Here is a 27,377-nt window from a genome sequence, read left to right as displayed (position 1 = left end):
GACATTCTATGCTCTAAGCAACTCTGAGTTCTGAAAGAGAAAAGCGTGAGAAATTTCATACAGAAAGAAAAGTTTTGTATTGGCGCGTGAAAAGTGCACACTTCGTCAATTATTTGGCAAATTTTTTAATAATTTGCAACATATAAATTGTAAAATAGTCATACAAATAAAATTTGCTTTCGAGTTGTCCGTGTGCATTAAATGAACGGTGGAAAAAAAGTTGGAAACGCACGGTCTGTTGCTTTTAAAATTTGGTGCATGAAGTGTTTGTGATTTTTCAACCGCGCCGTCACCGTCGACCAAATTATTGCTTGAAGCCTCTCTGTTGCTAGCAAGAAACAAAACGAAAAAGTCGCTTCAGTACGCTTCTCAACTTTTATAAGCCATTGGAAGATGCCTATTTGTAAAAGAGATGGATTTGATAATATGCCATCCCGTAATCGGGATGAAAGATTCCAGGACAACGACGAGGTGTTCTTTTGTGAAGTTACAAAGGAAATTTTTCGCGATTATGAGTAAGTTACGATTACATTTCTTATGTTAATTCATATATGAAAACCACAATATGCGATTTCACATATTTTCTCATTGCAAAATATATTTTTGCAGTAAAGATTTTGGCTCTACTTGTAAGTCTAGTAATATTAGAAACAAAGTGTAAAACATAGACAAATAAACTTTAGCGCAAAGCGTGAATGAAGTGTAATCAAAAGTGTTCAGCCAGCTGCTATAACAAACAGTTGGCGGGAATAAAATTGCGAACAACGCACGCGTGTAGAGTTGCCAAGACTATTACTAGCGATGGAATTTGAAAAACTCAGTTTCAGTTTTTAGATAGGAAAAAGTGGGATTTTTTGTTTGATTAATAGTTTATTTAAAAAGAAGGACACAGCAAATTAAATTTATATGCGGCCGAAAGCACAAACCAAATTAATATTTACGGCCATCGATAAATCCTTGCCTTTATTTCATATAACATCGTAATTTGGAATTATTGTTCCTATCTGAGTAAACTAATCTCAAAATATATTTAGGATTATGTGTCGCCTAATAACAACTACGGCAACGAAACATATATAAGTTTATTTAACACCTGGTTCCGAAAACACGATTAGGAAATATTTACATTTTACATATTTACGTAACATACGTTACATTTGAAGTTTTTATAATCTCGGATTATCCAGACAGGAATTTTGTATGGGAAATCTCGTTTCTTAATCTCGTTATATGTAAACATAGTATAAGATTCCAACATACGGGCATAAAGATTCCTTTAAAATTAATAAGGTTTTTTATTTAAAATTCGTTAGGCTTTAAGTTTTGTATTACATCAAGCCTCAATTCAAATTGAATTTGGCTTTTCGTAGCCATTTTTTAGAACTTAATTATGATTTTAAAATATATGATTGTTTAAATGCATATTTTCATTACAGGGATTATTTCCGACATGTAATGGTAATAAATTCCACGGTTTGGCAATGTGAGGCCACTGGCCGCGATAATCTCACATATGCAGAGGCATTGAGAAGCGAACGTCGGGCACGCAAGAAAATGGAACTTTTTAAAAATTGTCTCAGAGCGCCAGTTATGCTAGTTATAGAAAATTCGAAGCAATCATCTCTAAATACATTAAGTGTAATTATATGTAAATTTCTTCGGAAGCGTTATTTCATAAATGAAGAAGTAACCGCTTGTCACAAGTCTTCTACTTACAACGCATACACCGTTTTAAGTATTGTGCCGCCTAATAAAACACCACCAGCTAATGGGGTATATGAAGAAACTGAGAAGCTCCAATACAAATTGCGACGAAAAGGTCAAAACGACGATGAAGTAATTATACCATTTGAGAATATACGCCGGCAGCGCCAAGAATTCACTACTGAGAATTTACAGATGTTTGTGAAAGATAATGTAACACGTGTAGATGGCATATTACGGCCAAAACCAGAATCTTACAAAAAATATGTGACAGATCCAAATATCACTTTTGAGAAAATATTTATTGGGAAAATGCCACATTTTACGCCAGCAAAAATCAAACGCCCTTCTCAAGATACTAATAGCAAGAAACAATCAACATTGAATAAATATTTCACTAAGGATGGAGAGGATACAAACGAAAAAAATGTGAAAAATGGTTCAAAGATGCATACTTTAGAAGCTGTTAAACAGAAAAATGAAGAAGCAAAAATTGCTGAGAAGCTGAAGCGCATAGCTGAACTAGAACGACAAAAAGCGGAGAAACGCACTAAATTAATGGAACGTGTGGAAGCAGAATGTACTGCATTGCTTACCAAGACTGACGATTTGGAGCGCACAGACCAGCGATTACTGCCTTTATATAAAGTCGTTAAAACTTATATTCCGATTAAGCTAATAGGCGATGCCTTCATGGTTCGTGAGTTTATGCATTCTTTCCCAACCATATTATCGGGAATTGAAGTGTTTCGGGGCAATTTGAGCTTTTACGACATGTCTCGCGCCTTTAGTGTACGTGAAGTGGCTGGACCATTATCCGATATTATTCTGATATTCTTGGGAACAGTTTTTGATATGCAAAAGGAAGAGGAAGATGAGTGTAGCGTCGAATATTTGCGACTACGTAAAGAGTTGCGAAAACGTGAACCACTTATAACAATGGGTGAGGCAGCACGTCCACATTTTTATGCCAAACGTCATTTTTCCTTTAAAATTAATGAACTGCCAATCGATTCGTTAACTCTAAGTGAAGTTTTGCGTTTGCATTTGCTTTCATCGGGAGCTATGGTAAAGGAACGTGCAGAAAAATGGCGTATAAAGTATCGAAACGGTTATTCATCCTCGGAGGACCCGGGACTTACGCTTCGTATGCGACATCCACACATTTTGCGTGCTCTTAAGATGTACTCTGTTTTTCAGTTACCTTTTCTGGACATTATGCGTATTGTGCGATGTCTTATGGCACAAATATTGACCTATTCAAATCCAATTAATTTAATTGAAGAACGTATGGAGCAGATGGCAAACAATAGAGTAGAGCTACGTGTATTAGCGACCACGGAAAATATACGTGTGGCAAATATTCAAACGCAAAAGCGTACTTTTACCAATGAATTTCACCAACAATGCTTGGACGATAACGTAAAAACTAACGAGGAAAAGAGGAAGCAACTTGAAGATAAATTTAATAAAAAAATTGCAGAGTTAATGGCGCAATCTGATCGCGAGCATCGTAAGTACGAGCAGCAGGTGGAAGGTTTTAATTCGTCTTTATTTAATTTTCTTGTTTACCTTGGAATGGATCGAGCATATCGTAAATATTATGTATTAGAATCTATGCCTGGAATCTTCGTTGAGCACACTCCCGAGTCTTTAGACACTTGTCTCAGTGAGCCACCCAAAAATTCGTTGACGGAAAATTCGTTACTTTTAAATTTTGAAACCTTACCGAAAAATCGCAAAGATTTACGTGCTTATTTATTGAAAATGTATACCAATGAAGATAAACAAGCGGCCAAAGCTGAAAAAGAAGCTAAAGTGGCTAAAAACACTGGAACTTCAACGGCCCTGCAGCAAAATAAGGAGGATAAAGAAAATCATTTGGTAAATGGCATTACCAATGGTAAAGATGTTATTGAAGAAAATGAAATTACTGCAAAGAGTAATGAAAACACAAATGAAACTGTGTCCCAGACACCGCCGTCACAATATCAGCTATATATGTGTACGGGCGAGCCGAGAAATTGTATAGTTCACGATGAACGTAATGCCGACAGACAGAGATGGTCGTACATATATGAAAAAGAAGATATTGATGCACTCATAGCAGCATTGAATCCATTAGGAGAACGTGAATCTCAACTTAAGGAGCAATTAACGATTTTGCGACAACTTATAGTGAATCACTGCAGAAAATGTCCCGAAGATTTGCTAACACTTGAGGATAGCAAAGCTTTGAGTAAATTTAAGAATGTAATGATGTCGGAAACATACCGCAAATATTCAAAATCGAACTTTGGTTTTACTGTGGACGCAGATCTTAACGAAGTTTTGCAAGCGGCGCTCATTGATCGCATAATTCAGTTCGAGAGTGACATTTATACCGGTGATCTAGGTCGATTAAAAGTAAAGGACATGGGAAAATGGCGTGAAGATCTCCAAAGTAACAAATATGATGCACAAGTTAAGCTACAATGGGGTCCGAATACACAAAAATTTGCCACAAATGGAGGGGAAGAAGATGAGATTCTTGAAGATGACTTTGAAGACGATGACACAGATGTAAAAGATGGTGGACAATTTGCCAATAAACCATACAGAGATCCAGGCGATGGACTTGGTGATACTATCGAAATTGATTCGGAAGACAGTGCGGACGAGCTAATTTCTTTACACGATTCAAGCACAATAAGAACTAGTGTACGAAATTGTGCGTCTGCACTATTGCAAGTGGAGCAGGCAATTGAGCGTCGTTTTATTAAAGAGCCATTCGGAACGCCAATAAATAATATGAAAGATAAAGATGCTTTTGAACGAAAAGTAAAATGTGGAGCAGCTCGACTAAAACAATGGGAGGTATCTTTAATGGAGAGTACAAGTTTTTCTCAGGTAAATTTTGATGAATTATTAATTAATGGTTGATAATCATATTTCATTATCTCCAATATAGGTGTTTCTTCATTTGAATGTACTGCACGATTGCATTTTGTGGGCTCGATCCACAAACAAATCTCTCTGCCAGGTGTGTCGTCGTGGTAGTGATCCGGATAAGATGTTGCTGTGTGACGAATGTAATGGTGGTACGCACATGTTCTGTATGAAACCTAAGATGAAGACAGTGCCAGAGGGTAATTGGTATTGTGCACGCTGCATCAAACGTTTAGGACTACGCAATGAAAATGAAGATAAAAATAAGAAATCAGCGTCTCAAAGACGCAAGCGCACATTCACTGTTGATGATATTGCTGAAGATGGGTTGGCCAATGGAACTAAAGATAGTGAACGTGCCCGTAGTAGTGGACGTCGCAGTAATAAACGTTTACAATCGAATGAAATCGAAGAGAAGTTGGAAGATGACGACGACGAAGTAGACGCCAGTGATGGAGATGGCGGTGTCGATTCAGACGGTGATGGTGAAAATGAGAATTTAGATGACGACGAAATGGGTAGCGGAAAAGACGAAGATATTGATGAAGATGAGGCTGATAGTAAGAAAAAGTCGGTGGATGGTTCAGATGAGGAAGAGTAAGTATACATTTTTGTTTCACTTTTTTATTTTTTTTTTGTACTAAAGACATTATGAAAAAGTTATATGCTTTAAGGCCATTTTTTCAACTTTTTTATTGAATTTTTTGTTTGTGAGAAATTTCCATCGAGTGGTAAAATCTTATGTAGACCTTTGCAATGCCTTAGAATGTTAATCAAAGTAACTCAAACCTACTAACCTATTTTTAATTTATTTTCAACAGTGATGAAAATGTTTGCGTTGTGTGCTCCTACGATGGAAGTGATTTAATGTGTATACGTTGTAGAGAAACGTTTCACTTAGAGTGCATCAATATGAAGAGAGCACCGCGTTATAATTTCATATGCTCAAAATGTAAAACCACAAACGGAACTGAAAAAAGATCCCCGAAAAGTGGGAAAACGAATGGCAAACATTCACTGAATTCCTCAGATGATGATGACGATGATGACTCCGAACCACTCGTAAAGCGCAAACGATCATCACGTTCATCTTTACGCAACTCCGGTTATCAACAACCGTCACAGAATGGTCAGGGTAGTCCACGTGAAGTTGCTAAATCGTCGTCACAACGTCGTTCGATACGTCGTACCGGTGATCATTTACCATTAAATAGCGCCGCATTGTACCAGCTACTCGACGATGTGATGAAACACGAAGATGCTTGGCCATTTACACGTCCTGTGTCACACGCCGAAGTGCCGGACTATCATAAGATTATTAAAACGCCAATGGATTTGGCTAAAGTAAAGTCAAAACTTAATATGGGTTCTTATCAGCTGAATGAGGAAGTAATGAAGGACATACAGCTTATTTTCCGAAATTGTGACGAATACAATGTTAAAGGAAACGAAATTTATACGTGAGTACAGCGCTTTTTTACAATTTCATAAATAATTGACTGACCAACTTTCATTGTGTTTGTTTGTTATCGTTTTAGTGCGGGTTCTACGTTGGAGAAATATGTTATTGAACAATGCAAACGACTTAATTTGCCATTCAAACCGAGCGATATGAATACTTCGTAATAGCTATGAGATATGGCATGGGTACTTTAGAGTTGCATCACCACTACTCATAGTGCTAAATTAGAGTGACATTATTAAATACTTTTAGCATTATTTAGTTTTTTTTGTTGTAAATTCAATTTCAATCACAATGCTGCAGTTTAATTGGTAGGCATTCTGAACTTATTTATCCATGTAAACGTATATTTTGAAAGTATTTCGTATTTTGTATAATATATTTTGGATGGAGTCCATGCACACTGTTATCTATTACTGCTATTATATACCAAACTATTGTTTTTAATCACGCTTGCTACTATTTTATCCCATTTTCCTCTTCATTATGACATGAAATTTTAAGTAAATACATTTATAGCTTCTAAACTCCAAATGGGGAGTAATCGGATTAAGCCGTCTCATGTATTTAAAGTGTTACGAGCGTTTAGCATATTAAAAAAAAAAAAAAAAAAAAAAAAAAAAAAAAAAAACATTTCACAAAATGCATATTTAAGGCAAAAGTAGCTATTAATTTTGTAAGTTTATGAAAACTCTTATGCTTAAGCCTAGAAGTAAGTACAATTTCAAATATAAAAATAAATTATGCTATTTGATCAAATTACCACAAAACCATGCTATATTTAATTAATAATTTATTCTTTCTCAAACGTATTTGTACACGCCATATAGATTAATACCACATTCGTTCCGCACGTATTCGGAACGTACTTGATTTTACACTGGCAACTCGGCAACATTCCTCAAAAGTTGTTGAGTAATTTTTCTGTCGTGTAAAACAATAACCACATCCAGACTCCATATAATCGGTTAGAAAAAAGTTGTTTTCTTTTTCAAATAATTTTATTGATAGAAATACGCTTTAACTAATGGTTAATAATTTCGTAAGTATATTTATACGCTTTTAGGTATTCACAGAAAATGTCATTAATTTTGAATTGTTCTTATGAAATAAGTTTCGTATGTAAGTTAATTTTAATGAGTTACTGTTTTTGTTATGCAGCCAAATAATGCGGCGAATCAGCATGTTGTATACGGCTGATATAAGTTTATTTTGAATTCTGAAAGATTTCGTACTCTATTAGCAACTAGCAATTAATGCATGTAAATAGTGGACCATCTATAAACTTTTTTTTCGTTTTTCTTAAAAAAAAAATGTTTTGTTTCTATTCCGTTTTGTTTGTTTGTAGTTATGTTCATGTTCAGTCAATTAATCACTTTCATCAGAGTCTTCAGCGAATTTCTTGCGATAATTGCGTCGCACACGCGCCACCTTTTGCTGAAACAATCCCATTGTCGCATTTGTGTTGTCGTCGCAAAGCGGTAACATGCGATGGCTAATTACAGTTCCACTGTTGTTGGGCGTTGCCCCGCCATCGCTACTGAGCATGCCTCCGCCGTTGCTGTGATGCCAGCGACTAGTTGTCGAATCACTTGAGCTGGGGCAAATGGTGCTCGTTTGGCCGGGTGTCACTGTGGCACCTATACTGATACCACTATCGGGAGTACGTAGCAACAATGTGTGCGCATGCGCGTTATGCTCGCGATTTAATTCGTAGCTGTGGTGACTAGCATTGTTGGTATTGTTATTCACGCTGCCATTGCTAATGCTTCTATGGTGTAATTTTTGCAAACTGGATGCAGCTACCTCAGTTGTATCGTCGTCACCTACACAAATGCCATTCAGTTCCATTGAGTTGTGATGGAAACTGTTATGGCCGCTGACGTTATGTATACTGCTGCTGCTAATCGGATAGTCATGATCGTTGTGTAACATATTGCTATTGCTGTTGTTGTTATCGTGATTCCATTTAGTAGCGGCTTCGGTGTCAGAACCAACCTCACCATCATCGCCGGTCGGTATTATGGTAATGCGGCGCCGTTTTAGTGGCGTGGAATAGATGTGTGCACTATGTGTGGTATCGTCGTTGCCACTAGTTCCAACATTGCTGCCATTTAGACCATTTTCGTTGGCTTCGGGCACTACATCGCTAACAATATATGAAGATGATGCTGACGATTCGACTGCCTCGTCGGCGTAACTACTGTTCGATAGTCTGGAGTTCGAATGACTCGAGTAGTTGTCCGAAAACGCCATGTGAGCACGACGCCGGCGACTTGGTATGACAATGTGGCTGATGCTACTCCCGCTACTATTATTAATATTGGTGTGATTGTTGTGGACACTGCCATCGCTAATGTTACTTATATTGAAAAGCGAATCGGCGTTTTGTGTTTGAGGTAGTTGAGTTGATTCTATTGCGCCAGACACGGTATTATTTATAATGGGTGTTGTGGAAGAAGAGTCGCTGGATAATAGCTGTGGATTTTCAGTCAATTGTCTGGAGTTCGTATGGATGGGAGAGTGTTCGTTGATGACACGCTCCACGCTAAAACTAATCAGACGTTCTGAATTCATATTCGGTTCATTAAGAATATTGGTACGCTCCCTGGCTGCAGCGTCATTAATGCGACGCACTCCATTCAATTTTTTTGTCGGCTGTACGGTCGGATCGACCTCGACTTCGGCGATGTTATGACTGCGACGTTGAAGCGCCGACGATGATGACGATGGCTCCTCTTCGTCTTCGTACTCATCGGAGTCAATTATGTGTTGCTGATGTTGCCTTAAACGAATTATGTCATCTGAAATAAAGAAAAATATATAATTTTAGTTTAATCAGTAAATATAAGTATAAAATAAATTTGTTCTGTTGGCAAGTAATAGTTAAATAATGCAATGCTGATTTGAAACCAAGGAAGCTGGAAATGAATCCATCCATTAAAATACCTTAATGAAGCTTGATATCCCCTGATACTATGAGAAACTATTTTGAATAAATAGCAATTTTTCTAAAATATTTTTTTTTTTTGTAGGTTAGCACTTATTTGATCTCCTCATTGGGCCTCTCTTATGGTAGCCTTTTCTTCATAGCAATATTGCATTTTACTCGAATTAACTTTGGTTAGTGATTATGAAATCATTAGTCTATCCTCTAGTTTCAGATTCGTTTAAGCTGGTATAAACTGCACAAAAGTACTAAAATTACATTGTACTTGTTTAATCTGTTTCCTAACAAATGACCAGATATTTTCTGTGAGTGAGAGAGTGTAAACACATTTCCTTGGAGTCATGTTAATATTTGCGAGTTACAGTGATAATACAAATAAGATTTGTAAGCGACTGCAGTTTTTGAAGTGATTGAGTGTGCGACAAACACTTTATGGGTCTTAGGTTTGAAACACGAAAAATTTCAAAATGAAAAACACAGAAATTATCATTTTCCATTTTATCAATTTAAACATAAATACAAATACTTTAGAAGCTTGGTCAATCACCTCTTTTAATATTGAATTTTCATATAAAATAATATTTGACCACAAAAAGGGTGTCTAGACTCGCCTTTGTGTTAGTTAAATGCCGCTATATACAGCAAGCAACAGTATTGGTGTTATTCTATTGTTGATGCCGACCAGGTAAATAAGTTGAGCGTGCAAATAATAGATTACGATTACGTTTAGATTTAGTCATTTAAATGATTGTTGTGCACGCCTTACGTAGGATTTCTGAGCAGCACGTGCACACGCAAAAGTATTTAAATATTAGGTTTTTCATTTGCAATTCTATCAAGAGGTAAGGTACACGGTCGATACACTTCCTGAGAGGTTATGCCATAGGAATACATTTAACCTTCTAGTGCCTGCAGAGTAGACGCTAAAAGCCAAGCGGCACGCCCTAATGATGGCGTAAATAACATGCACATTTTAATACTCACACAATAAGGTTACTAAGATAGTATAATAATTTGTTCACCTAACGGTTGTTTTTAACACCTAAAACTAAACGATTTAGATATAGGGTTATACATATATACCAAAGTGATCAGTGTCTGTATGTGCAAGCGATAACTTGAATGAAATTGAGGATGTCTGTCGGTCCGTCCGTATGTGCAAGCCATAATTTGTATAAAAATAAAATGGGGATATCTTAATGAAATTTTGTACACATATTCCTTGGCGGTTGGTATTGCACATGGGCGAAATCGGACCATTGCCACGCCCACAAAATGCCATAAGTAAAGCTATAAAAGTAAAATTTGAACAAGTGGGCGTGGCCCCGCCCCCAAATAAGTCTTTCGTATATATCTCGCAAACCAATAAAGCTATATAAGTCAAACTTTATGCAGTCACTTCCCATTACACAACATAAAAAAAATCGGATAATAACCACGCCCACCTCGTATACAAAGGTATGTCGAAAATTACTAAAAGTGCGTTAACTCACTAACGGAAAACACCAAATTTTACAAAAGAAATGGCAGAAGGAAGCTGCTCTCAGATTAAAAAAAAGTGGAAAATGGGGGCTATGTCGCGCACTTATGGGTCAAAAATCAAGAATGATAGAAGACAAGATTACGACAGGCTGAAGCGTTCACGATCCACGAATGGGAATAGGCAACAGAAGAATTGTCAAATGGAAAACGGAAATGTGAAACATAGTGAACCAAATTGAATAATGTCATGAACGCTTCAGCCTGTCGTAATCTTGTCTTCTATCATTCTTGATCAAAAACTATATCCCAGAAACTACTCGATCGATTTCAATGAACTTCGGTATATAATATTTACTTGACACTCTGAAGACACGCATGGGGGAAATCGCCTCACAACCACGTCTACTTCCCATATAACTCAATTTTGAATTCCATCTGATTCCTTCACTTTATAATGTATACATAAGGAACCGATGGAGATAGCGGAATAAACCTTTACACGAATACTGTATTTGAGCTGTGGCATCAAAATAAGAGTTTGCATTAGAGGGTTAAATATATTCTTGTTGTTGCATTATTGATACAATTGGCTATTCAGTAAAATTTACTGGGATACAGCAGCTGTCACAATCATAAATACTATTATTAATTCCAATCAAAACCGCCTAAAGAAAACATACTTATATTTATGTATTGATATGTACAAAAAATGAATCATTCATTGAATTCGATACTGTCAACGACTGTGAGAGTGTAAATAAATGTGTGTGTATGTAGAAGTCTTTTATATACAACCACATTCATACATATGCACTATAAATTGCAAATAAAACGAAATGTCAACGTTTTCAGGTAGCAAAAAAATGATTTGTAAATAAGCAAAGGTCTGCATTTTATATGAGAATTAACTAACCGTTGTAAGGAATATTATACAAGGATATATCTGTGTGCTGAATGTTGCGACTAAGCAAAACTGATTTAACGAACACCCTTTTGAGAAAACATGCATTTGTTTGTTTACAAACTGTTGGCGCTCGACAAAAGGAGACATCGGCGGTGCGAAAAGCAAATACGACTACGTAATACACATTGCAGGCCGCCATAAATTTGGCATTATAAAAGGATCGTAAGTGTCAGTATCTGGACAGTGTACTTGCACGAGTTATTTAGCGCGGTGATTCGAAATTCTCATTCACATACGCTCATTCATGCATACGTATGTATGTATATATGTGTGTATAACGGTGGTATACTAACCAGATGAAGCTATGATTTACTACGTTTTATTGCTGCTTCCAATGTACTGCATCGAGGCTAAAGTACCACAACAACAATGGCACTATCGCATGATTTCAAATACAATAACAAACACAGACATGAACTTAGCAGAAATCGGAGAAGAACTTCATAGATACACCTTGCATATACCCTATCTCAAAGTGCTGTTGCGTGCTAAGCATTTGGAACGCGATGACGCTAATCCCTATGTGCGTTGGTTTCTTCGTCACAGTAGCTTGCCGGTAATTGTTAACGCCTATGACGAGTTGGAACTCAGCAATGGCACAGAGTCGTCAGCGTCAGTTGGGAGTGATCGCGATAGTTTCGTCATTATGACGGATTCTGAGCAAATACATATGGTTGCACAGCGTTTCGTACAACGAGCGGGGCTATTCTTTTTCATACTTTCTGATGCGCAATTGCCAACAGATGGTATCAAGCTGTATCACGCTTTCAATACGTTATGGATTAAATATAGAGCTTTCAAGAATTTTCTGCTCACAGTTGAGGGTATTTTCTATTTTAATCCTTTTGACTACAGTGATGTCCAGCAAAGCTATGGAAAATTTGTTCGTTATAAGCACAAAGAATCATTGGATACTGCCTTGTTTCGGGACATGCGCGGCTATCCGTTGCGTGTGCAAATTTTCAAATCAGTTTATGCTCGGCCAAATTTTAATTTGAGCAACCCATCGATAAAGGAAGTTTATGGTGTGGATGGACGTGTAGCAGAACTTTTGCAACAACGTATGAACTTCACAATGGTCTTGCAAGAGCCAGATCCCAACTATTTTGGGTATGTAACTCGTTATTAGTTTACAGTTTAGTCAGTTGTTATGGTTGTATATCGGTTTTTGACAAGCCAAGCCGAGGTGCCCCGATAACGGCAATCATGAAGAATGATGTGACTAAAGTTGAATATCTCGTATATGCGCGAGGTAGCTAACATAGTATGACATCTTAGTTGGGTCATATTCTGCAAAGAATTTTTGACATGAGAAACTGTCGGTCTAATCAGTACCGTGTTTGCTCATCCGGACAACAAGCGCAACTGTGAGACCTTTCACTATAATGTCTCAAGCTGTTTATGAGCAATCCGAAGGAGCTCGGCCGCCAGAGATCAAGAAATAAACGAAATGATACGATTTAATTTTCGGAAGAATTCAAGGAAAGATTGCAGAAAAAACTGCTCTATGTCCAAATTATCCGAATTAGGCTACGAACTGATTAGATTTGACTGATATTTTTGTTAATGAATGAGTGGCTTCATCCGGAAGACTTTCGGATATTTTCAGAAGACTATTATTACGACGGGTTAAAGAAATTGAGCTAAAAAACATTCTATGGTTTTGAATGGTCCTTATGGGACTTCCTAGCTAGTATTCGAGGTCTTATAATATATTAATGAATAGCCTGTAGACGGACCAGCTTATCATGCAATATATTTTTCTCTCTTTTGTCTTATTACAGTGAACGTTCCACAGATGGTAAATATAACGGTGCTATCGGTTCAATTATTGAGGATAAGATCGATATATGTCTCACTGGTTTCTTTATAAAGGATTATTTGGTGGGAGATTACATGGATTTTACGGTAGCCGTTTACGATGACAAATTGTGCATTTATGTGCCAAAAGCGCAGCGCATTCCTCAATCCATTCTTCCGCTGTTTTCGGTGCGTGTAGACGTTTGGTTAGGCTTCATACTGGCTGCTTTCGCCTGCTGTGCTATTTGGTGCATAATACGATACCTAAATATATGCCTAGACATAAAAAAATGCGCCAACACACCGCTGAATCGAAGTCAATGGGGTCAATTCGTCAGAATTTACATAGACACATGGGTGCTTTGGGTGCGAGTCAATCTGGTGCAATATCCACCTTTCAACTCGGAACGTATCTTTATAGCGTCATTATGCCTGGTGAGCGTTATATTTGGCGCTGTCTTCGAGTCCAGTTTGGCCACAGTGTTTATACATCCGTTATATTATAATGATATAAACACATTGCAACAACTCGATGAAAGTAATCTAAAAATCATATACAAATACTCATCGATGGCGGATGATCTATTTTTCAGCGAAACATCGCCACTATTTGCAAATCTCAATAAGAAATTGGTACATGTGCAGAACTTAAACGCCGATGTCATATTGGATATTGCTAAAAGTGGTGGAAAAGCCGCGGTCTCACGCGCCAATTCACTTTTATTAGAATCATTGCAGTTCATATTGGCTAAACAAATTTATATTGTGCCCGAATGTCCAAAAGATTATACCATTTCCTATGTCATTCCGAAAGATGCCCCCTGGGAGGAAGCTGTCAACAATTTGCTCCTACAATTTGCTTCTGTGGGGCTGATCACAAAATGGATCAACGACATGAAAACTGCCGTGGACATCGGTGTAATGACGAGCGGCATGGATTTCGTGCAGCAAATCGACGAATTTAAAGTGCTTACAGTTACCGATTTACAGTTGGCATTCTATGTGGTGATATTAGGCAACTTCCTGGCCGGAATGTCATTAGTCATTGAATTCTGCCTCAAAGGATGTACCAAACGTAGAAAGACCAAAATAAAGCATGATGGAATATAATGTATGATTCGTTGCTGTTATGTTTCTCAATAGGTGCATCGGGAAAATATTCATATATATTAATATACACAGAATTGTGAAAATGAATAAAGATATCTGCTATAACACTTACAATAAACATTTCCTTTGCATGCATTAATTATTAGTGAAATGTAAGGTTTCCTCGGAAGGTAAAGAACCAAAGGGTGTCCATTTTCAAAGTTATGTCTGCACATAATTTTCGGATTCTTATAAACACGTTGCAAAAAATATCTAGATTATATCACAACAGTTCTATATCTATTAAAAATTACTTTGAATATTTAATAATTATAATGTCGCAGAGGCCATATGAGGGTCGAAACGTGTTTTTTGTTTATTTTTTTTTTTATTAATATTCCTGCACAGGAGATAAACAAGATTCTGGTAACATTTTGGAATACTTTCAAAAAATTTATAAAATTTAAAAACTTACTTCGCGGAACTCCTTTCTTTGTATATAACCATAGAGTTTCTATGGCCTAGAGTTCGAAAAATTTATTGGGCTTATAATTTGATAACAATTTGTATACTCTCGCAACAAAAGTTGCTAGGAGAGTGTGTTATTTTTTTTCACATAACGGTTGTTTGTAAGTAACAAAACTAAACGAGTTAGATATAGGCTTATTTATATATACAGTAGAACTCCAATTATCCGAACTCCGACTATCCGAATCGCCGATTATCCGAATCACAAAAAATTGTCAAAAAAAAAGTCTAAGTGCGCTATTATTCTTCCCCCCGCGAAGTCATGGCTTGTGACACGTCTGACCCTGGTTTTCAAATTCTCAATGACGATGAAATTGTTGTAAGTGTGAGGGAAGATGTTGAAGTGGAAGTGGAAGAAGAACTTTCTGCTGATGTTGAAGTAGACGCTGGATCATCAGCTAGTGAAGCATTTGCCGGCCTCGAGACTGCTTTGAAGTGGATGGAGCGTCAGCCCGAGTGTGACCACTTGCAACTTCTCACCGTCAAGCGAATGCGTGACCTGGCTGCCCGAAAACGGTTGAAGACCGCAAAACAGCTTACATTGACAGAGATGTTTAAAAAACAATGATTTTTATTTCTAAACTTGTACATAATTACATTTTATTTATATTTAAAACATGTGAAAATTTCATGTTTCCTTCATTTAATTCAATAAAAATATCAAAATGTAATATCAAAACGTAGCTTTTATTCTCTCCAATGGCAATTAAAAAAAAAAAAATCGATTATCCGAATATCTGATTATCCGAATGGGTCCCGGTCCACATTAATTCGGATTATTGGAGTTCTACTGTATCAAAATTATCAGGAGTCGAGATGAGTCAAAATCCGAATGTCTGTCTGTCCGTTTGGAACAAAAGATCACACTAGGAAAGGGCATATTTGGATGTAATTTTTTTGGGGAAGTGGGTGTGGCCCCGCCTCCAAATCGGTTATTTGGATATATCTCGCAAACCAATGAAGCTATATAAACCAAACTTACTGCAGTCGGTTCTCTTACGTACCCCACCACACACCATGAAAATAGTTGAAATCGGATAATAACCACGCCTACCTCCCTACCTCTCGGTTAGGTTGAAAATTTCTAAAACTGGGTTATCTTACTAAGGGAAAACGTCAGAAACACTAAATTTTACAGAAAAAATTGCAGAAGGAAGCTGCACTCAGTTTTTTTTACAAAATGGAAAATGGGCGTGGCATCGCGCACTTATGGATCAAAAACCATATCTCAGGAACTGCTCGACCGATTCGAATGAAATTCGGTATATAATATTTTCTTGACACCCTAATGACACGTGTGGAAAATGGTTCACAACCACGACAACTTCCCATGTAACTAAATTTTGATCTCCATCTTATTCCTTCACTTTATAATATTTACATAAGGAACCAATGAAGATAGCGGTTAACTTCACTAGAGGCACTAATTTATTTGGAAGAAACTGTTGAATACAACTAATATATTTCATCTTTTCATGTAACAGTATTTCGTAACTCTAACGCCACGTCCAGCGTAGACACGACAAATGCGGTACAGGCGGTGCGGTGCGTTAAATGCCCGCAGGTCACAAATTCGAACATGTTGCCAAATGTAGACACCCAATGTAACCATTACTTGAAAAACGAAAACGGGAAAAAGCTTTAAAACACTGTTGGAATCATATTTTCCGTTTTGTGAAATATTTGGACCAATTCCAATTAATTCCAATAATTAGGCTATGCACACTGTACGATTCGTCCAAAATATTAAAATCTTAACACAGCCATTGTATTTTAAGACCTCAATATTATTGAAAATTTCCATTGGGTTATCTCGAAAGTTTGTACAATCCCGTTCCTGAACAAATTTATAATCAAAATGGCGTCACAATATATTGATATTTTAACAATAAAAGCAAAATAAACATAAAAAAATAATTGGTAAATCAAATATATTACAGTAGAACTCCAATTATCCGAATTAATGGGGACCGGGACCCATTCGGATAATCAAATATTCGGATAATCGGATTTTTTTTTTAAATTGCCATTGGAGAGAATAAAAGAAACATGAAATTTGAAATAAATAAAATGTACTTATGTACAAGTTTAGAAATAACAAGTAAGGAAGAGCTAAGTTCGGGTGTAACCGAACATTTTATACTCTCGCAATTTATTTATTTAATATTATATAATACACAATTTGACCCACATATTTGTCATATATATTGTATAAAGTCCATTGAAAGTTGGAAACCATAATATTAGGTTAGAAGCACCGAGGTAATCGTGTTCGATATATGGGGCCTTAAAAACCTATGGTCCGATTTCGGCGATTTTTAGAATGGGGCTGCCACACTATTAACATAGTATTTATGCAAAGTTCTGCACCGATATCTTCACTAGTACTTACTTTATATATTGTAAAGTAAGCGATTTAGATCGTCTTCAAAGTTCTGGTATATAGGAAGTAGGCGTGGTTGTGAAGCGATTTGGCCCATTTTCACAACATATCATTGGGATGTAAAGAAACTATTACAAACCAAGTTTCATTGAAATCGGTCGAGTAGTTCCTGAGATATGGTTTTTGACCCATAAGTGGGCGACGCCACGCCCATTTTCCATTTTGTAAAAAAATCTGAGTGCAGCTTTCATCTGCCATTTCTTATGTGAAATTTAGTGTTTCTGACGTTTTTCGTTAAAAAGTTAACCCACTTTTGGTAATTCAACCTAACTTTTGTATGGGAGGTGGGCGTGGTTATGATCCGATTTCTTTCATTTTTGGACTGCATTAGGAAGTGGCTAAAAAGAATGACTGCAGGAAGTTTGGTATATATAGCTCTATTGGTTTGCGAGATATGTACAAAAAACTTAGTAGGGGGTGGAGCCACGCCCACTTACCCAAAAAATTACATCCAAATATGCCCCTTCAGAGTGCGATCCTTCATACCAAATTTTATTTCCATAGCTTTATTTATGGCTTAGTTATGGCTGTTTTCGGCATTTTGTGGGCGTGGCAGTGGTCCGATTTTGCTCATTTTGGAAACCTTCCTATGGTGCCAAGAAATAAGTGTGCCAAGTTTCATCAAGATATCTTAATTTTTACTCAAGTTACAGCTTGCACAGACGGACGGACGGACGGACGGACAGACAGACATTTGGATTTGAACTCCACTCTTCACCCTGATCACTTTGGTAGATATAACCCTATATCTAACTCGTTTAGTTTTGGGTGTTACAAACAACCGTTATGTGAACAAAACTATAATACTCTCTTTAGCAACATTTGTTGCGAGAGTATAAAAATCATTGCTTTTTAAACATCTCCGTCAATGTAAGCTGTTTTCGAGGGGGGAAGTCAGTGTAGGCACAACGGCAAGTTAAGACAAGTCAAGTCAAGACTTGACGCGCAAACACTGGCTTCGCGGGGGGAAGAATAATAGCGCACTTAGACTGTTTTTGGATAATTTTTTGTGATTCGGATAATCGGCGATTCGGATAGTCGGAGTTCAGATAATTGGAGTTCTACTGTAGTTGTAATCGACAATTTCTTCCAAAAAATGAATGCCTCCAATCAAGTGAACCGGAATGTATATAAAACTAGATCTGTTCAACTCATTATTATAAAATTTCTATAAGAACACTTGCCAATACGTTCTTTGTAACAACCATTTCTCTAACGCCCTTTTACATAAATAATTTTTTCTTGGATTGGCGAAAATTGTCACAATCACAAGAATGTAATCAATCGTATAGTTAGATTTATAAGTAGAGATACTATCGTTTTGTAGGCAGCAAGAACACACCCACATGGGCTTGTAATAAATAATTGCGTTTCACCGACACGTGAGTAACTTTGAATAATAAACGCAGAGGTATGTATGTGTGTTTGTGGAATGTGGATATGCAACCGATATCAAGCAGCGCTAACAGCCGGGCAGCTAAATTTGGAAAACGGCATATTACTGTCCATTGATTGAAGTTGACACCTGACACAAATTGTATAAGGGCAAACAAAGATTCTGTCAATTATTTGTCAACAACCTACAATTTATTTGTTTGCAAAACTTTTTTAATGCGAATGGTGGGGTGGCTAGATAGGCGCAAGTATGGTGCAATGGCAAAACGGTGATAGTTAGTATGTATGCACATGTGTATGTAGTTGTGCACTTAATATCCTGGGAAATACTATTCAATAAATACAGCATACTTGCATTCAGCCTGCTCATTTCTTTCTTCACAAGTGCGCGCAATGCAGGTGCTTTTAAAACGTGTTTTAGTCATTGCTTATTTTGCATTCCAAAGGGCTGGATTTCTGGCAGCCCAGCCGATCGCAACGCAGCCCTTTTTAGAGCTGATATCCAATCCAATTAAAATGAACTCCCATCAGGGCCAGTTCAATACTGAAGTGTTTAGTGAACTTTTGCGCGGAATTGATTATCTAAACTTGCATTTGTTTAATGAACGGTACTTTGAGAATAGTATTGTGCAGCAGTTTTTACAACAAACCTATTGTCCACTACAACTGAGTGTGGGTGATATGCAAGATCAAGTTTATTCCAGTCAACGGCATTGGGCCTTGGTAATGAGCAGCGAAGACTTAGAAATGAATTTGAATAAATATGTTTCACGAAAGGGTGCGCTAATTAATATTTTGCTGGATCAACCGGACGAATAGCAATTACTGAATTTGGCTCGACGACAATGGATTGAACGGGGGGCATTGCAAATTTTTTATCTCATACCGAATAGTGCGAACAATAGCGGTATTGAATGTTTCTTTCTAAATCCGTTTCCGAATAAAGGCGCACAACGTGGTGTGATGACTCGTCTGGGTGATGAAAGTTACAAGAGTATTTTTCGCAATTTTCATGAATATCCCCTTCGTACATACATTTTCCACTCCGTTTATTCCGATCTACAAATTTTTATGAACGAAACATCAAAACAAATTATTGGCACAACGGGAGCTGATGGCAAAGTGGCTGATTTGTTGGCAAGTAAAATGAATTTCACGATGGATCTTCAATGGCCGGACGATGCCTTTTTCGGGTAAGTCATATCCTAATTGACAAATATTTTGTATAATATTTCAAGGATAATGTATATTGTATTATACTAAATGGAATTATTAGCGCTCAGCTAACTATAGCAATATTGAAAATGGCAACAATAATGTATAATTAGCTAATAAAATTGTCTGCAATTCATTTGCAGCACACGCACGAAGAATGGCAGTTACGATGGAGCAATTGGACGAATGATACGCTTCGAGACCGATATTATATTAAGTGGATTCTTCATAAAAGACTATTTAACGCGCGATATTGCTTTTTCTTCTCCGGTTTATATGGATGAACTTTGTTGTTATGTGAAAAAAGCCAGTCGTATACCGCAGTCAATAGTTCCATTGTTTGCCGTGAAAGTTGACATTTGGATTTCCTTTCTATTCGTTGGTATGCTCACGCCATTTATGTGGATGTTGCTAAGACGTGTTAATTTGGGTGCTATGGCAAAGGGATCTACCCGTTTGAAATTGCAGAAGTTGCAGGCACAGGAAACTCGCCTACTAACTCAAAACCATAAGCTGCAATATCTGCGCATCTTTATAGACACTTGGGTGATGTGGGTGCGTGTCAATATTGTAAGTTATCCACCCTTTATATCAGAACGAATCTTTATAGCTTCACTATGTCTGGTTAGTGTGATCTTTGGTGCACTTTTTGAATCAAGTTTGGCAACTGTATACATACGACCATTGCACTACAAGGACATTAATACGATGAAAGAGTTGGATGAGGCCAACATAATGATATATATAAAGCATGGAGCTATGAGAGACGATCTCTTTTATGGTCATAGCTCTCAAATATATCAGAATCTGGAAAAGAAACTACTTTTGATTGCCGAATTGGAAGAGCGTCTTATTCACACGATGTCCAGAGGTGGTAAATTTGCGTCTGTAACACGTGCCTCTTCACTCGAACTCGACGACATACATTATTTCATTACCAAGAAAATACATAAAATACCCGAATGTCCCAAAAGCTATCACATAGCATTTGTGTTGCCTAGCAACTCGCCATTGGAGAAGAGCTTTAATATATTATTACTTAAATTTGTACAAGCAGGTCTTATTGATCATTGGATTGCAGATATGATGTACAATGCAAAGATTAAAACTCGAAATTTCGTCGGATTTCTGGACGAAACTGGAGACAAATGGAAAGTATTAACGCTTAATGATTTGCAGTTATCATTTTACACAGTCATATGTGGTAGTGTGTTAGCGACCATTGTATTGTTATTGGAATTTATCGCGCATTGCAAAAAAATTCGAAATTTGTTGGGGAAAATCGCATAATTAATTTAGCTTTAAACATTTTGACCGATAAGTACTGTCTAACGACTCTGGCTCAGTGTTTGTTTTGAGCCACGTGCCGTGTACAATTAACGAGCAGTGAAGGTTGAAGGATAAGCGCACAGTCATAGTTTCATACATGGATTATTATTATGTAGTTTTTATGATGTTCTTAATACTAAGCTTGCAGCTTGTAGTTTTAATACACAATTATACTTATTTTATGGGAATAAATTTTCTATTGTTAAAAACTGTTATAGATTTTATTAAGTACTCACCTTTCAGTGTTGTAGTTATTCCCGTGCTTGTGCTGGGAGCATTATTAGGAATAGTCAAAACGGAAGCCGATATGTCTCTTCCATCATCAGAGGATGTGTCTGTAAAAGATTTTTTAAAATAATAAAAATAAGTATACATATTTCGATCTATATTCATGACAAAGGCACATGCACACAACTTTTTATATTGTATGTAATTATTCATTAGAATGGCATACAAACTTACCACAGACACTACGCTTTTTGTATTTTCTACGTTGGTAACGGTGACTGTTTGTTCCCCCTGCTATCGTTGCTGCTTCTGGTGTTGTACTGGCGATTACCTGACCAGATGCCACTGCAGTTGAGGTAGATGCAATAGTGCCACTTAACGCATCTTGATCGATAGTAAAATTATTTCTACGTGATAAATTGTGACTCCGTCGGTGAGATGCTTGATGACGCTTAACTTGTGAACGAGAGCGTATCGATTTGCTACCGCTTGCCTCACATTTTCTTGAACTGTTATCACAAACTTTTATAATTTTAAAGGGTCGCCTATTTCCCAGAGAGGCCCCTTTTATTGCTAAACGACGTAGGCGACTGCGTTTGGTGGCAATTAAGTAAGCAATGCGGTTGGCAAAAGCATGACGCTGAGGTTTAGCTTTTTTTCTTAACATGGATTTACGGCGTTTAAGATCTTTAAATTGAAAGAGCAAAAAATAAAAAATGAAGTTTTTTCATGGTAAAATCCATTAAGTATAAATATTTATACCTTTTCGTTTAGTGAGACGACGTTTGACATGTCTTGTGGGACGTTCACGTATTACACCATTTCCTGTAGGTACGCTAACAGGGACACTAATAACCTCAGCAGCAGTGGCTCCACCATCATCATCATCATCATCATCATCATCGTCGTCATCATCGCTTTCATCATCCAGACTACTGTCCGAACTATCATTCGAGCTAGAACATGAATGAGTGGCGTCTGAGTTATGTGAGGAATCTGTTGAGCTATCCGCATCCCAACTTTCGATTTCCTGTTGGATTAATGAATCAAAGAACGCCATCATACGAGGATCTTCGTTGGTATTGCGACTACTATAGTCATGTGACATATGTGACCAACTATGTGGTGACGTAGACATTGAAGATATATTATAGGGTAAATACAATTCTCTAGGATTTTCGGGACATTTTGCCTTTTCCAACAACGAACCCGTCCAATTTTTCTGATTAAACGGACTCCAAAGCTAAAAAAACATTAATAATGTATTCATATACTGCCGTAAAACAGTTCTTTTTTACAACTAACCTTCACAATCTTTTCAACTCCAGAAGAGGCTAGGAGACATTTTTGGGGATTGTAACGAACTTGATTTACAATGGAACGATGACCGTATAAGACCATTTGTGTATTCTCTACCCATTGATCAGTCCTCTCCACTATTGGAATAATTTCAAAATTAAAACTTAATTCATCATATAGGGTAAAAGGGCATAACTATTTTACTTACAGTTCACATCGGACACACGCCATACATAAAGGTTGAAATCGTCAGAACCAGATAGGACAAATTCATCGTTTTCTCCCGCAAATGTACAACTTTTCATGGTGCATGAATTATAATAATTTCCATGGTAAAATGTGCAAACCGGTTCCGGCGATTGTGTGTTATAAAGAATCGGTGGTAGACGACGACGCAGCGCTAATATAAGACTTCCACTCGTATTGAATCGTACACTCATACAACTTGGTGGATCATCCACATGACCGCCATATTGTATAACAGGACTATTAAAATAATGAAAAGAGTACCAAATAATAAATCACACAAATATAAATAAGGAGTAAGGTTGGTCATACTGATGCGGTTTACGTATATCCCAAAAAGCAGCTCCTCTTTTTGAATTAGCAGTTACTAAAAAATTCCCACCAGCTGGATGAAATTCAACTGCATGAAATGACGTATGCTGTTGAGCTACCACTAACGGATCGGCCGTGTCCACACGTTGATCGAACACCAAAATTTGTCCATCTTCACATGCTGTCGCAAAAATACTATCACATTTGGGATCAATGGATAAGCCATATACAGGATTGTTGTGTTTGAAGACATTGACAAGTTTTCCGCTGAAAAATATTACAAAACATTAAGGCATATTTTAACAATAACTATTGGTAAGGCTTCGACTTACGTCTCAAAATCGTGTGCTATTACCAAATCATCATTTCCACCAGATAACACAATACGATTACAACGATCGAAGCCTAAACAGAAGATATTACTGGTATGTTCCGTTTGCAATACGCGCGGACGTCCATGATGGGCAATTGCTTTTTCAACATCCCATATAAGTACACGTTTGTCATCACCGCCTAATTGAATAAAACGTTATGATTAGATTAAAAAATAAGTATTTCGAATGTTAGTATTATTATTAAATTATTATCATATTGTCACTTGACTTTATATGCATATCTTACCCGATGCAAGATATCTTCCACCATTTGAAAATTCTATAGCATTCACACAGCCGTAATGAGCTCGCAAATCAGTCTTGAATAAATTATTTGCAACTCGATAGCGTTCCGTATATAAATGCCCAGTAAATGTTCGAGGATTGCGTTGTGGCCACAGATTCAATTCACGTTGCACCAATTGGTGATAGAGATTAGAGCTAACACCATGCGTTGATTGTGTTGATTGCATCATGTTTGGAGTAATTTTTTCAGGACTTATTATAACATTTAAATTGTACCAATTTATAAATCAATGGTTTTGCATTATTATTTTCATGTAAACAATTATATGGTGGATCTATTTCACTTTCAGCATGTTGCCACATACAATGATAATTTCCATTGAATAAAAACGTAGTCACTATCTGGGAACTTACAATTGTGGCAGTATGATGTTACACGCATACTTCTACATATATATAACGCATAAAAAATGTATGAAAATCTTTCAAAAATAGTTCTTTTATAACGAAGTTTTTATTAAACCATATAAGCTTAAGGTTTGGTGTTTAAATCTGAAAAAGTAAAAAACGTTTCTTTTATATTATCATAAAGAAGTTGAGTTTAAAGCAAATATTTATACGAAGAATTAGATACATATTGCCTTGGTGCCCTGACACCTTTTGTTTAAAAATTATAACCAGTCACTTCTGAACTAGTTCAAAAATTCCATATACTTTTACTTTTGGGTTAACAGGTATCTAAATGGCATTAGGTGTAATCATTGTTAAATTCACGTTAAGTCCGTTATAAGTTATGGATATCAAGTAAAAAATTAAGGGTTTGGCACCAAGCATCGGAAATATCGACCTAGTATTGTTCATGAAAAATTTTATATATGTAAGTGTATATTTGTATTCATACAAATTAAAAATTTCAATCAAATATTAAATACTATATCAAAATTAGACGGGAAACTAATTTTAATTTAATTTTACTTAAAATGCTTATATTTCATAATAAATGACTTAAATTTTATATGAAAGAGTTATACTATCCATAATTTGCAAAAAAGGAAACATCTAAAATGAATGCACTATTTGTAAAATACATGTGCACATATGTATGTATGTTCTTATCATCTCACAATGTGATTAAAAATAAATATATTTGCAACTAATTATATTTTGATACACATATGTATGATTGCTCATTATACTATTACAACATTGTAGGTCTTTGTAGCCGTGTCATATCCATTACTCCTACTGCTGCTCCACTGATATACATTTGTACTTCAGTACATATGTAAGTATATTCAAAGAATTGAATTTATACGATACCTACAACGAAATTGAATTTTGTAATTGTATCAAACTGAAGGTTATACCTTAGTTCATAAAACACACTGCGCCTGGTCCTTGTTTCTTGTTAGATCCTTAACGTCTGCCTCCGTGCAACAGCTATGAAACTATGAACATAGGTACTACCATTTTTATATATGTACATATATATGGACCTGTATGCGGTCGTATTTAAAGTACACACATCAATTCAAATACATATGTATGTATATAGGCATGTTAGGTACGAAATATTGCAGCACCTATTCGTACATATATATACACACGTACACTTATATATACAGATCACAATTGATTACATATATATACATATGTACAAATGTACAAATGTCCATACATAACTTAATACATATCTACTTAACTCAGCACTCGATTTATCTAAATTTATATTAACAATTCGATATTATGACTATCTTGTACACTTACTATGTGGAGTATTCGGTCAACCCTTTACAGCCAAAAATTTAGCCGTCATTTTACTTCACAACAAATGTCTTACTTTTTACTGCACATTCATTTTTAATATATTTTACTTTTCACTTTACTTCACTTTTCACGGGTAGGAAAATTACGATTCCAATTCGTGTAGCATATAATTAATAACTGCTCATTTCTGAAAATTTTGCTGCTGACGTTTGATACTATAGTAGTTGCTGATAGACTACGTGATAATTTATTTTTAATATATAGACACAGACTTTAATATCTTACAACTCAAGTTTTTGCTGATTGACTTCTAAAATGAAAAAATTATCTGTTATCCACAATTTGACAGGTCAAACTTCCATTTTCCTCCAACTACGAATAATTGTAAAAATAAAAGCCGTTTAAGAAAGAATACAGAATGGAACAAACAACGCACATAATAAACACCGACGACGAAACCAGCTAGCTAGCAATCGCTTCAGCTGTGGAGTCAACTTGATTGTTGGGATTTGTTGATACCACAGTGGGTCTTGATGCAAACTTACCGCTCAAATTTTATGCTTACTATAATCTATATCTAAATGGGGCTATATAGTTGACCTTGAAACATTGTGGATGGGTTTTAACAATAAAGAACTCATTAAATTTATGAAAACGACTACATAAGTCTACTATGAAATAGAAAAAAACTTTATTTCGACTTTCACATAATTTATATATATTTCGACAATTAATCCCTTTGCAAAAATATTAATAATTTATTTGCGCACAATATATTGAAAATTATATTAAACATTCCAGTTTCACGATTACCCAATATATGATAGATCAGCAAATTTGTTCAGTTTTTAATCACTGTAATACATTAAAGTGCAGTGCCAAAACGAGAGAGAAGTCAAATTTCAACAGCTGACTCTACAGTCAGAAAGAGAGATGCAGCTGTGCTATTCAACAGCTGATTTTTGTTTACGTTTGGCAACTGCCATATTTTCATAGTGAGTGAGGATTTTTCGAGGTATTTTTGGATTGTGGAATATTTTGTATATGCTAATATTACATATCTGTCTTTTAACAATAATTTCATATACATATTTAATTAAGCTATTTAGCACATTTACCATTAATTAGTGAAGCAGTAGTATATTTTTTAATTCAAATATTTGCTAAAGCTTAACAATACCTAACATTTATGATATATGTATACATACTTGTTTGCATACAAACATATGTACATGTACATGCATAGAATTGAAAATATATATTTATAATTTATTTGTTTTTATTATAAATTTCTATATATATGAACATTCTACTTGTTATGCATAAAAAGAGGGGCTTTTATTTAAATGGAACATTTTTAATATTTAAATAAGTTTTTTTTAATATGTATAGCAATATAATAGCTGTTTTAAAGAATTTGGGTTTAAGCAAATTAAACAGTTTGAATAATAAATGTATGTGGATTATTTAATTATATGAATAATTTATTAACTATTATTTAAAATAATAAAATGCATTTTAAAATATATTTTTTGAAAGCTACACATACATATGTGTGTATGTACCTTGGAGCTGCAACAAAGTCCTTGGAAATATATCCAAAAATTAATATTAAT

At 35.9% G+C, this 27,377-nt stretch overlaps 4 protein-coding genes across 7 annotated transcripts; 3 read left to right on the top strand and 1 right to left on the bottom strand.

Annotated features, from left to right (window-relative positions):
- The first annotated feature begins 21 nt into the window (after positions 1 to 21).
- LOC105218807 (bromodomain adjacent to zinc finger domain protein 1A) lies at positions 22 to 6,643 on the top strand. The gene is made up of 5 exons (XM_011194626.3): positions 22 to 515; positions 1,437 to 4,593; positions 4,655 to 5,229; positions 5,454 to 6,092; positions 6,171 to 6,643. The coding sequence occupies exons 1-5, from the start codon at positions 394 to 396 to the stop codon at positions 6,256 to 6,258; spliced, it is 4,581 nt and encodes a 1,526-aa protein (XP_011192928.1). The 5' UTR covers positions 22 to 393; the 3' UTR covers positions 6,259 to 6,643.
- Positions 6,644 to 7,119: 476 nt separating this feature from the next.
- On the bottom strand, positions 7,120 to 26,261 carry LOC105218809 (DDB1- and CUL4-associated factor 5). 4 transcript variants are annotated; one of them, XM_029044594.2, is made up of 10 exons: positions 25,762 to 26,261; positions 23,996 to 24,546; positions 23,707 to 23,887; positions 23,375 to 23,641; positions 23,025 to 23,302; positions 22,823 to 22,953; positions 22,280 to 22,760; positions 21,752 to 22,204; positions 21,526 to 21,624; positions 7,120 to 8,898 (listed from the first exon to the last, which is right to left on the bottom strand). In XM_029044594.2, exons 2-10 carry the CDS (start codon positions 24,222 to 24,224, stop codon positions 7,463 to 7,465), a joined length of 3,555 nt encoding a protein of 1,184 aa, XP_028900427.2. In that variant the 5' UTR covers positions 24,225 to 24,546; positions 25,762 to 26,261; the 3' UTR covers positions 7,120 to 7,462. The 4 variants fall into 4 exon arrangements, with proteins under 4 accessions (XP_028900427.2, XP_054088646.1, XP_054088655.1 ...); XM_054232671.1 differs by having other exon boundaries at positions 25,869 to 26,261; XM_054232680.1 differs by having other exon boundaries at positions 26,047 to 26,261.
- On the top strand, positions 11,095 to 14,518 carry LOC105218819 (uncharacterized). The gene is made up of 2 exons (XM_011194649.3): positions 11,095 to 12,600; positions 13,275 to 14,518. The coding sequence occupies exons 1-2, from the start codon at positions 11,795 to 11,797 to the stop codon at positions 14,398 to 14,400; spliced, it is 1,932 nt and encodes a 643-aa protein (XP_011192951.3). The 5' UTR covers positions 11,095 to 11,794; the 3' UTR covers positions 14,401 to 14,518.
- On the top strand, positions 19,680 to 21,463 carry LOC105218820 (glutamate receptor). Its single transcript, XM_029044568.2, has 2 exons — positions 19,680 to 19,938; positions 20,104 to 21,463. The coding sequence occupies exons 1-2, from the start codon at positions 19,709 to 19,711 to the stop codon at positions 21,248 to 21,250; spliced, it is 1,377 nt and encodes a 458-aa protein (XP_028900401.2). The 5' UTR covers positions 19,680 to 19,708; the 3' UTR covers positions 21,251 to 21,463.
- Positions 26,262 to 27,377: the final 1,116 nt, after the last annotated feature.

Source organism: Zeugodacus cucurbitae, chromosome 2 (assembly GCF_028554725.1).
Source record: "Zeugodacus cucurbitae isolate PBARC_wt_2022May chromosome 2, idZeuCucr1.2, whole genome shotgun sequence".
In the NCBI taxonomy this organism is placed as follows: Eukaryota; Metazoa; Arthropoda; class Insecta; order Diptera; family Tephritidae; genus Zeugodacus; species Zeugodacus cucurbitae.
The sequence above is the reverse complement of the archived record's forward strand: the minus strand, read 5'-3'. Positions and strand labels throughout refer to the sequence as shown.